Raw genomic sequence first — 12,532 nt, 5'->3', positions numbered from 1 at the left:
GAAACCATTCTGATTAGACATGTTTTTCATTAAGTTTAAACAGGCAACAGGAGCTCACTCTCTGTGTGTGTTATGTAATTTTGTCTATATTACAGTTTCTAAAATGAAATGTGGTTAAACACTGAACACTCTTATTGGTATTGATTGTAGGCCTACATAATGTACAATTCCTGATACAAATGGGAACAATAAGATGTGTTGTTACTGAATAGCCTGTTTTATGGACTTCTGTGGACTAAATAATGCATTTATACCTTTCTGTTTAGTCGCTGTTTGATTTCTCTCCTCTCCTCCTGTTCCGTTTGGTCATTCCTTTCTACAATTGAAATTGAAAACACATTTGTAGAAAGAAGCATACAAAGACGAGCATACACTTAATAATCGCTCCCGTTCATGGTTACATTGTATGCTAGATATTACACAAATAAGTGTGTCCTAATCATAACTATAACCTGCGTTACATTGAGCTATAGTCTGCAATAGTTAGGCTACTTAAATTGATTTTTTTTTAATGTTATCGTTACAGGCTTGTTATGTAAAGGAATCGTGTTTACTTACGTTTCAAAATATTCCTGCCCTCCAATTCCTCGACTGCCGGCCGTTGACTTAGTCTCCTGCGAAAAAACACCACAATCACGTTCTGGACCATTTCCCCGATCGTGACCTACAGTCCAATAGACAGTTGTTGTTGTTTTTTTTCTTTTCTTTTCTTCAACTGGGCTATTGACACCGCCAGCCGATAAGAATGACAGTTTGTCGGAGTATTATTCTAAAGGGAAACTCAAAGTCTCTCCATTTCAAATTCAAAGCCCGACTCTGATTCTTCGATTTAGGTCTTCCCCACATCTGGAAACACCACGATGCGCTCCTGGCTGCGTTTATTTTCCTTGTTCCAGCCACCCTTCCGACTGATAGCCAACCAGTGCTACCCCTTGGTTTGTCAAAGTTATCAACAGTGTTGCGCTGAAGAACAGCTTAATTCTCTCCGTGAACTTTTTTCCGTGCGCCCGTGCATATATAGAGCTCTCCAGCTTCTGTTATCACGAGCAGTGCAGCATCAGCACGCCTTCAAATACGCGAAGGGTTCTCCCTGCTCCGCTCCGCGATTGCCTCCGCCCACTCTGTTAGCCGGACATAATGATGTTGTTACAAGCGGTGCTTACCGCGTTAACATTTCACTGACACACTGCCCAAATAGTGGAAGCTCGATCAAAGAAAACTAATCTGGTTAACCCACCAAAAAAAAAAGAGCAGAACGGATATGTGAACAATGATAAGGTGGTGATAACAAAGACACAATCACTCTGAGTTGTGTAAGACATTCCGGGCAAAAAAGATCAATGTTTGTTTTCACTGCTTGGACAGTTACGCATTTTTTTTATATATTAAAACGAAGTCTTTCTGAATTCACACATTTCTGAGTAATTTGAATGAGAAATGAACTCCAGCCCAGCGGGGTGCTTATGGGGGCTGAAACACTAATCCACCTAAATATTTGCTGCCACAGCAGGTCTGGTGTTAAGTTCTCCGAACTTTGGCTCTGTTTCGAATCAGCAAATCTAAAGGCTGTTTTCCCACTATCCGCTATCCTATCAGGGCAGAGGAACGCATCTTCTGTGCATCCCAACAGATGTGGCGACATTAATATTTCAGCAGGTGACACGGAGAAGCACTCCCAAAGCCCCACTGGTAGCTATCGGGATATCATTGACCTGTATCCCATGTTGCCTAGCAACAGAGGTTTCTCCAATGGTACAGGGAAATCTCAGAGACAAAGAGATCTGTTTGGGTAACCCTTATTACGGACGGCTGCATACTGCGGGGTGTTGTGTTCTCAGAGAACGTTCTGTGTCTAAACCTTTAACCACATGACCGCAATGCCCGACCCAGTGAAGGCACAGAACATGGACCACGGTTTTGACCATAAAGCGTTCCATCCACACACAGTGGGCTGATCAAAACACGACACATGTGGCTCTGAGTGATCGATGGCTATTGGCTCTGTCAACACAGCGGAAGACATTAAACAAATTGGTGCATATGTTGTTTCTCCACAGCGCTCCGGCATGTAATCCCCTCATCCAGCGCTCGGAGCAAACAAAGGAGCACATGTGGGGGTGGAGAATGCGGGAGATGAAGGGAGCGAGAGAGCGAGCGCTAGCGCAGCGCCTGTGTGCTGCTGCCGCCGCCGCGCCATGCATTATTCAACAGCCTCGGCTCTAAATATAGCAACAGCAACGTCTCGCTTGAGTGGGAGTGGTGGGCACGACGGGCTAAAGATAGTAAGGTCACAGCGCCGCACTCATCAGAGGGTATGACGCACACATCCCCAACCTGACAGAGGTGCGGCACCAGCCCAGATGGCGTCTGGCTCCATAGCCGCGCCACATCTAGCCCAGATACGAGCCAGAGCCGCGCCACATCCAGCTCAGATGCGAGCCAGAGCCAGGCACCAAACGGCAGGGGAGATCCCTCTCCGCCGTGCTTTATGTAATGTGATATTTGTTTAAGGTCTAGGGATCTGCTGTAGCCTACAGTAGGTTCTGAGTAATCAGTGGGAACACTCAGGGGAGTCTGTCTGAACTGAGTCAAGTCTACCTGCTGAGACGCCCTCCTTTAAAAACAGAGCAGTGTGTCAGGGAAAAAATATGGAGCAAATGTGCTTGCCTCCGTGAAAAATCAGCCTATTAGTGATTTAGCATCAGTGCCCATTGTTATGATCAGATTACTGACAGTGGGTTAATCCTGGTGTTGCACATTCCACAGTCCAATCTCAGCCTGCAAGGAATTGAACTGTTTTGCTGCTGATAGCTGGTGGTGGAGGTTCTTCCTATTCAAGCCCACTCTGCTGATGCAATGCAGTATGCACTCTGTGACTGCATCCCTATGCATCCTGACCAGGGACAAACCCACAGCGCTAAGAATAGACCTGTTGTCTGCTGAAGAGGTGGGCAGGCATGGCTTTGCAGCCTAACTAGGCAGACTCACCAGGCAGACTCAGTGAGTCTGATGCCACTGAAAATGCAGAGGTCTCTTTCAGTGGCTGTAGCCTGTGTTTCCACGATTTATCCATTTATTTTATGATTCATCACGAGATCAAAAATGTGACAACTAAAACGTGGAAATAACTAACCTCACCATTTCTCATAAAAAAGTAAGTCATGTAAAGGCTTTGCAATCTGCCAGTGACACAGTGACATTGTACTTGTCATTGATGTGTGATGGCATTGTAATGGCCTTTGAGTGAAGAATCGGTCATAGCCGCTCACCCTATTATGCATACTAACTCACCTTTTCTGGTCTAAAGATCGGTTAGCAACACGTGAAGAGTAGATAGATACATAGATAGATAGATAGATGGATACTTTATTTATCCTGAGGGAAATTAAGGGAATTTGGTACACGCCTGTGGAACGAGGTATGGGATGATGAGATTTGATTAGAAAAAGTCTTCCATGCCAGCTGATCAGAACAAATGGACTAGAAATCAAATAAGTTTGTGCCTATGTCATGGAACTAAAGCATCTAATTTTTTTAATGCAACGTTTACTAGCTGCAAGATTCTGTGTTAGAGGGCATTTCTGTCAGTGTTAAGCTATCTGCTGAGGCTTTGTCCTGACTCCTGACCATATACCAAACCCATTTATGATCATACAACCTCACACCGCCACCTACAAGCTCAGCTTCTCATAAATTGGCCCTAGTTGCCATGACAATAACATGCTCCGCATTTGCCAGGGAATGGATAGGGGGAGAGAAAATCTCTGAAAGACAGTACGCTGCATGTGCGGTTGCATGTACGGTTCAATAAATGATCGGCTTGTGGGGCAAAGACGACTGAAATTGATGTGTCAACTGAAGGATTTTCCTTCTGTGTGTCGTATTACAGAATGCGTCAGAGCATTTCAAACTGACCTGTTATCCCTTCATAATCCATAAATATTCCTAATTTCTTGCTAAGCGTCTTAACTCAGGGAGCCAAATCAACGGGGTTAGTGCTCGTTTGTTTCCCTTCAACAGTTACATAAGCGCCAAAACAAATCAGAACTGTGCCACTCGTACCAAAAGCTGCTGAGTTGCGTCCACTTACACACCTGAAACACCGGCATCCTTACACACCTGAAACACCAGCATCCTTACACACCTGAAACACAGGCCTCCTTACACACCTGAAACACCAGCATCCTTACACACCTGAAACACTGGCATCCTTACACACCTGAAACACCGCCATCCTTACACACCTGAAACGCCAGCATCCTTACACACCTGAAACGCCAGCATCCTTACACACCTGAAACGCCAGCATCCTTACACACCTGAAACGCCAGCATCCTTACACACCTGAAACGCCAGCATCCTTACACACCTGAAACGCCAGCATCCTTACACACCTGAAACGCCAGCATCCTTACACACCTGAAACGCCAGCATCCTTACACACCTGAAACACCAGCATCCTTACACACCTGAAACACTGGCCTCCTTACAGAGCGCACACAAATCAAGCCAAAGAGAGAGTAAAGGGGTGATCTTCTCTGATCCAATCTCACATTCTCCAATCCCTGTCAGTCTGTTGGGTTACATCACTAATGCTTGTTAGAGCAGCATGACAGCTCGTTGTTTACAGTCAGCACCCTGCTACTGGAGGTTAAGGTCAGAAGGTGGCGATAGAGAGGCTGCATAGCTCAAATGTATCATGGTTTCGTAACAGCAGTGGAAGTCATCTAATCAGACAGAGACCACAGGATCATATTGATTTTCTGATAACGCAAAGCTGTGTTATGTACTGGGCGCTCTTGTGTGAGGGGACCACAGTTAAAACACTGTTCATGTAAATATGAAGCTTAAGCTCCTGGCAGAGTTGGAAAAGGCTGATGAAATGGAGGTTCTGTTTTATGGTGTGGTGTACCAGATGCTGGAACACAAGCAATCACAAAGGGCTGTGGAGTGCACCTGCACTTCCCCTCCCGCCACTAGACTGTTTGTCTGTGTGTGTGTGTGTGTGTGTGTGTGTGTGTGTGTGTGTGTGTGTTTGTGTGTGTGTGTGTGTGTGTGTGTGTGTGTGTGTGTGTGTGTCTGTGTTGGTGTGTGTGTGTTTGTGTGTGTGTGTGTCTGTCTGTCTGTCTGTCTGTCTGTCTGTCTGTTAATTGGGACTTTGTTGTTCTCATCTACAGACTGATTAGGCCATAGCTGCATAGCTGCAGGTGTTTGTGTGTGTAAATCTGCATGTATGTGCATATTTGTGTGTGTAGATCTGCATGTACTGTATGTGCATATCTGCGTGTGAGAGTGTGTGTGTGTGTTTGTGTGTGTAGATCTGCATGTATGTGCATATCTGCGTGTGAGAGTGTGTGTTTGTGTGTGTGTATGTGTGTGTGGGACTCAGAGAGAGTTTCTTATAATATGAAGCTAAAGCTCTTGGCAGAGTTGGAAACTGCTGCTGAAACAGATGTTTTATTTAATGTTGTGGTGTACCAGATTCGGGAACATAATTTCTAAGAGGTGTCCAAATTGTTTCTTTTAAGAAATGATGAAATCTAGGCCACACTGGAGCAAGGGATTAGAATCTCTGAAAACCTTGTCTCTTCTGTAGGACATGAGAGATGTACATGTAGCAGTTTATTTCATAAAAAAAAACAAGATTGAACTGACTCCTAATTCTGCCACACATTATCAATCTTGTAGTGTATGTTTGGTGGCAAAAATATTCATCTTAAAACAAATTATCAAGCTAATGCAGCAAAAGGCCTTTAGAGGCAATTTTAATGTAATTTAAGGAAAGTGTGTAATTATTTCATTGTGAATCAAGCACAGAGCAAAACCTTCGTATTGCTTGACATGGGGACAGTGTGTATGGTTAATGGCACTATAGAAATCAGTAGAATTGAATCAAATTGAAATCGCCATTACTAGTTGACCTACATCATAACAGAAAATACACCAAAGACGCCTGCCTGGATGATCAACTGCTCTGAGATCAGAAATAAGTGATTCAAATTTTCCCCTGGAACATTCAGTGAAACATTCCTGCATGTGGCGGAGCTGGGTTGAGATGGAAGCTTAAAGAGAGGAGGATGTCTTACTTTGCAAGCTTACTCTCAATCTGTTGTCTGATTTCCTGACGTTCCTGGTCGCTGCGCGTAGGGAAGATGTTCCTGTCCTCCAGTTCCTGCTTGCTGGGTCGGTTCCTCAGTTTCACCGCCAGGAGCTCCGTCCTCATCCTTCGAGGAAGAGAACCTGAGGAACAGAGTTAGAACACTGCCGTCAGGAACAGCCATTATACAAACTCTGTAGTCATGGTGATTTTCACTGCCACAGAGAAGGACACTAGTAATTAGTAGTATTAGGCCAGGCACATTTATATACAAAACACAATTCATACAGACAGGTAATTCAGAGTGCTTCAGAAATGAGCAGATAAAAGAACAAAGAGAACGACGAGATTTAAAAGGGAACAGATATTATCCCAAACCCAGTGTCTGATAAATGGATGAGACAGACAGAGAACACGGTCCTCTGAAGAGTCTTACGAAAGGCTACTCTTTCACAGCACTGTTTGAGAGGACTTATGGAACTCTCCACGCACTTTATGGCTTATGTACAGACCTCTCTATTATCTCAGATCCTATCACCAGTCTCAATCTTCCACTTGAACTATGTCCAATTACTGGAGATGGCTTTCTACTATTCAAGTGCAGAACAAGTCACTTGTACTTCTCTACAATGTCTATATATTTATAATCCTGTATATTTACAATTTACAATATTTACAATTTACAATATTTACAATTTACACTCTACAATCCTACATACACTTGAGTGTGTGTATTGGCTAGGTGATATAGACAAGTCTGATATTATCTGTGTCTATGGATGAGGGGGAAATGACAACATACTGAATTTTGTAATGAAATGATTCTGTTTGCACTGTGCCGTAGAGTCAGAGATAACGTCATTATTTCCTGAGTAGCGTGTTGTCAAGGAGACTCACCAGAGATGACAGAGTCGTTCCAGCTCTCCTGGTCGAATATGCGACCTGACTCGTCGGTGAACCACTGGTCAATCCGCAGGTTCTCCTTGTTCTCCTCCGAGTCCCTCCGGTTCTCAACCTCGCCACTGGGTTCCCTCTCAATACTGAGGAGAGGGGGTTGGAGACAGGAGAGACATAACCCAGTCATCACGACTCCACACATCAATTCAATGTAAAGTATAATACTACTCCTATACACACCTATACACACTAATAAACTGTACTAGTCCACACTACTTAATACTTTGCTACACTGCTCAGTACTTCCCTAGAGATTATTTACAATACTGTTGTATTGTATACACTATTGTATTCTGTAATGTACACTATTGTAATCTATAATGTACACTATTGTAATCTGTAATGTACACTATTGTAATCTGTAATGTACACTATTGTAATCTGTAATGTACACTATTGTAATCTGTAAGGTACACTATTGCAATCTGTAATGTACACTATTGTATTGTAACATGATGGGGGACCATGAACAGCTTGGAAACCAACGAACACTGTAATGATTTCTATGGCAAAGTACAGGCTGAAAAGAAATTGTGCCTAAAAATGAACACAACAGATATCACCTACAGAAAAACAGGCCAATTTTCCATGATTTAATCAATCTAAACTTTTTCAATCATAAACTTTTGATAATTTATTATCATTGATAAACCTATCAAATACCTTTGCATCGTGTTTGAGCAGTAATTTGCTTTAGAAATCATCATCAAATGTCCAGTAGTTTTCTCGTTAGTTTTGTGCTGTGTTGTGACGGGCAGTTCTCTGCATCTGAAAGAACTCGGCATTATACAGGGACATATTTGGGGTGCGTTTACATTTATTTATATACTTATATGTGGTCTGCTGAACTTGTAAACATTGAAGCATGTGGATCTATTCCAGTGGACCCCAAAAATAACATTGAACATTGAATATGATCATAATAGGTCCTCTTTAATAAATGGCTGCTGGCAACAAAGCAACGCTGCCAGTAACGTCACTTCAGGAGAACGGCCCAAAGGGTAACAGTATTTTTCTGTCTAAAAAGGGGCTCTGAAGCTGAGGTAGCTAGCCTGGTGTAAGTAAAGGATAACGGCTGCCGAGGTTTCCCGTTAAACACAAATATTGGATGAGGCAGAGGCAAAGAACTCCATGACGCAAAGCTCTTTCTTTTTCTCTTTTGTTATTGTAACCGGTCGCCAAGACCTATGGTACTGATTCACTGATCACGTGATGCGACAGATGCTTGTGTCAAAGTTATATCAGGGTCACGTCAGCCCCGTCCTCCACTCCCCATATGCTCTTTAAATGTGGCGTGTGACGTGATGTGACCTCTGACCTCTTCTTCACTCTCACCCTTGATGTGCGGGTGAGGTGCATTACTGCTACAGGACTCTGACAGTAAGGAGACCAGAAGGTTATATTTGACCAGTTCTTCTCTACCTCTGCCTCACTATGCTGCCTCTCTTGCGTGTAGTGATTATATTATTGTCTTGCCGTCGATTTGTCAGGCTAGATTTTCTCTGTGTTTTTCTGTCGTGGAGTGCTTTCTTGCTAGCTAGCTAACGTTAGTTAGCGTCTCATCTTACTGCGCTTTGGTTATCATTACATTGACTTCCCTGTGGTTGTTATGAATCCCATCTTGACTAACTGCACTGTCCGGCCGGCGACTGTCACTCCCCAAATTTAGAGTAAATTGATTACAGATTACGAGCCTTAAAGGACCTTTAAAAACACGCCACACAAGTCCACGCTGAGTCACACCAAGGACCCACACCAGGTCCGGATCAGAACCGCTCCTGTGGCAGATGCAGTCTGGACTTAGACGTGGCGTTAGCAGCACTTATTGAATGTCAGATTAAACAGTAAATCCAGGCCAGATTTGGCCCAGACTAGAGCCAGAACTGCTCCTGTGGCAGGTGCAGTCTGGTTTCTAACGGACCACACACCTGTCCTGCCGGAGCTTGTTGGCCAGCGCTCGGTGCAGCTCCTCTATGATGCAGCTAGGGGGCAGCGGTGGGTGCATGCCGCCTAGGTTGGAGAGGGGACCCCGCAGAGGGACGGCGGGGGGCCCCTCTGGGCACCGCGGGGGCTCCTTGAGCAAGAAGGAGTTGGACTGGTGCACAGGGGCCATGGCCACACCCTGCTCATCTAGAGGGGGAAAATGGAGACAAGTCGCTCAGAAATGTTTAACAGAAAGACTGTCATCATCAAAATGTTCTTTCTCCTCACAATCCCTGATTAGCTTTATTAGGCGGTACATTTTTTCAATTGTATTGTAATGCAGATTTAGAATGGAGATATCTTTTAATTATCAGATGATAATGCTCTCATAATTAGTGGGATGATGAAGTTCTGTTTATATAGTGGGTATTAAATGTAACTCATACTGTATGTTGACTTTGTATGTCTGTATGTTAGGGCCATACTTGTGACAATGAATATCCTGTCAGGAATCAGTAAACTACATTCTATCCTGTCAAATAAGGTCCTTTCCAACACAGCTCACCTGCATACCTGTGTGGTTTTTAGCATTTTTATTTTCCTGACATTTTCGTCTTCAAAGTTAGAATTTATAGTATTTTTACATCATTATTGTTAAATAACTGTTTTAATATTCTTTATATCCCTATTGGCACTGCTTGTCTTACCCCTTATGTCCTTTATGCTCATCATTAAAGTGTAATTTAATGCTAAAAATGTCCCCTTCCTCAGTATTTTCCCTGCCAGCAAGAATTCCTAAGGCAAGACTGGCCCCCGCGTCCTGTGAGCTGACTGGGGTGATACGCTGAGTCAGGAGTATTATGACAGGACACTTCGAGGGGCCAGAACTCCAGGAAGATTACTGGACACACACTGGGTGATCTCACACACACACATACACACACATACACACACACACACACACACATACACACACACACACACACCCATCACACACACACACACACAGTCACAGTCACCCCCCCCCACACACACACACACACACACACACAGTCCCCCCCCCCCCCCCCACACACACACACACACACACACACACAGTCACAGTCCCCCCCCCCCCACACACACACACACACAGTCACCACCCCCCCACACACACACACACACACACACAGTCACCCCCCCCCCCCACACACACACACACACACACAGAGGAATAGAATAAAAATGTCACTGCACACTCTGAAAAACCCTGATTAACCCTCATCGTGGGTCCAAAGCATCCAAATGCAATAAGGTAACGAGTAAGGTAAATGAGTAAGGTAAATGAGTAAGGTAAATGACAGAGGTAATGAGTAAGGGATAATGTATAGTGTGGCGGTCAGTACAGGAAAATACATTTCGACAGGACGGACCCCGATGTGCAGCGGAGGTCTGAAAGAAATATCAGATCAGAGCCCTTTCAATTCAATGGACCTTTTTCAACATTCCGAGGAGCCGTATAATAAACAAGGTAAATAACAGTATCGGAGTTAGAATATGCAGTGGCATTGTCTTTTTCCCCAGTCAACATGCACCTCAGCCACTCAGGTGTGTGTGTGTGTGTGTGTTTGCCTTTCTTCTCTCTCTACCTGATCTCCACACATCTCCACATGACTGTCTGACTGTCTGACTGTCTGACTGACTGAATGACTGACTGACTGACTGTCTGTCTGTCTGACTGACTGTCTGTCTGTCTGACTGACTGACTGACTGACTGACTGACTGAATGACTGACTGACTGACTGACTGTCTGTCTGACTGACTGACTGACTGCCTGTCTGACTGACTGACTGACTGACTGACTGACTGACTGACTGACTGACTGTCTGTCTGACTGACTGACTGACTGACTGACTGTCATGACTGTCTGACTCTGACTGACTGACTTAATGACTGACTGACTGACGGACTGACTGTCTGTCTGACTGACTGACTGACTGACTGACTGAAGAGTGACTGACTGTCATGCCCTGCCAAGAGACAACGGATGAAAACTAGCTAACTAAACTAATTCCGGTGCATTTAGATTTTTCTTGGGAAATGTTTATCAATGTACACTGTCCCTTTTCAAATTAACGCAAAAACAAACCATGGTTTCACCCCAAGCTCACCTTCCTCGCTGCCCAGCTGTGAGGCCAGTGGGTCGGGGGCGCCGGGAGGAGAGTGTCCCTGGAGTGCCTGCTCCAAGCCTTCCTGATCTCCGCCCTCTATACATTCCAGCATGCCGTCAGCGTTGTCGCCCAGGGGGCCTTCTTCCTCAGCCTCCTCTTCCTCCTCCTCCTCACCGCTCTCATCCTCCTCCTCCTCCTCTGGGTTTGAAGGTTCTTCTAACGAGTCGGCTTCCTCTGGGAGTTCAGGTGCTGAGAGAGACGAATCGTTGTTATTGTTTTATGGATGTTTCATCTGTGCAGTGCATATGATGTTATCAACAACAGCACATTCAAAATGCATCAATATCATGGCTGCCCTCGGTCAAAAAAACTAAACTAAACACTGGCACCACCTAGTGTTCCGTGCAAGCAGGTGTACTTCACCTCTCCTACAACAATGGAATGAACAGATTCAGAGAAATGAGATCAAATGACCGTAATCAACAGATTAATATAATGGACTTTAGATAATTCCAGGTAATGAAATCTGTCTGTCACATCTCTGGTGTACTCACGAGGGGGGAGGGGCTCCTGGTCTGAGCCCAGGTACTCCATGCTGCTGACGCTGAGCATGTTGGGTAGTGTAGGCGGCAGCCGGCTATCCATGTCTGACACACCCTGAATGGGGCGGCCGCGATCAGTATTGTGTAGGCCACACGCTAGATTTACATCTGCAAGGAGAGATGGCAGGACAGTAAAGAAAATATTTTTCATTATTTAGAAAGAAAAGAAAGACAGCATTTTCTTTCATTAAAGCTGCTAAACTGGAGAGGCATTTGAATGAATACAGAGGAACTGAAAGCTCAGCACACTGGTTATATAGCTGTGTCTGCGTTTCATCACACTTAATCATCTAAAATGATAAAAAAACGTTCTCAAGCTCCGATTTAAAAAAGCTTTCCTGTACTGTTGTCTTGTTAAGCCTGTCAGGTAGAGTTAGCCTAAGGATAAGACATGTATCCACACACTGTTTTGACATGACCAGCATTCTCTGACTGACTGGCGGACGTACAGAGGGATGGACTGACAGACTGATACACTGACTGGGTAACTGACTGACTGACTGACTGACTGACCGACCGACCGACCGACCTGTGGAGCTCTGCTTCATCTTCTCCGTTTTCTTTTTCCTCCACTTCCAGGGCCTGAAGATGCGCCCCAGCGTGGCCAGCTTGCTGTTGCGGCGGATGGGGGGTGTGTGCACCCCCGTCACTAGGCAACTGGAGCGCAGCATCCTCTCCTCATCCATCACATCTGCGGAAAGAGAAAGAGGGGGGGGGGCATGAGAAATGAGCCAGGACAGGTTGGGTCAGAGAGGGCCCAGTGGCACCAGAACCTGTTCTGTAGTTCAAGACTGCCTGTTGAT

The 12,532-nt window shown here is 44.8% G+C and overlaps 1 protein-coding gene across 1 annotated transcript in view; it reads right to left on the bottom strand.

Moving 5' to 3' along the window:
- Positions 1-12,532, bottom strand: part of phactr3a (phosphatase and actin regulator 3a) — a 30,804-nt gene that overhangs the window by 1,850 nt on the left and 16,422 nt on the right. Inside the window, exons 3-11 of the mRNA XM_031566937.2 lie at positions 12,259-12,420; positions 11,682-11,837; positions 11,128-11,376; positions 8,983-9,184; positions 7,718-7,822; positions 6,995-7,137; positions 6,087-6,240; positions 559-614; positions 255-316 (exon numbers count right to left, since the gene is read on the bottom strand). Coding sequence (XP_031422797.1) covers positions 255-316; positions 559-614; positions 6,087-6,240; positions 6,995-7,137; positions 7,718-7,822; positions 8,983-9,184; positions 11,128-11,376; positions 11,682-11,837; positions 12,259-12,420 — 1,289 coding nt within the window. The remainder of the gene's footprint in view (positions 1-254; positions 317-558; positions 615-6,086; positions 6,241-6,994; positions 7,138-7,717; positions 7,823-8,982; positions 9,185-11,127; positions 11,377-11,681; positions 11,838-12,258; positions 12,421-12,532) is intronic.

Source organism: Clupea harengus, chromosome 4 (assembly GCF_900700415.2).
Source record: "Clupea harengus chromosome 4, Ch_v2.0.2, whole genome shotgun sequence".
NCBI lineage: Eukaryota > Metazoa > Chordata > Actinopteri > Clupeiformes > Clupeidae > Clupea > Clupea harengus.
The sequence above is the reverse complement of the archived record's forward strand: the minus strand, read 5'-3'. Positions and strand labels throughout refer to the sequence as shown.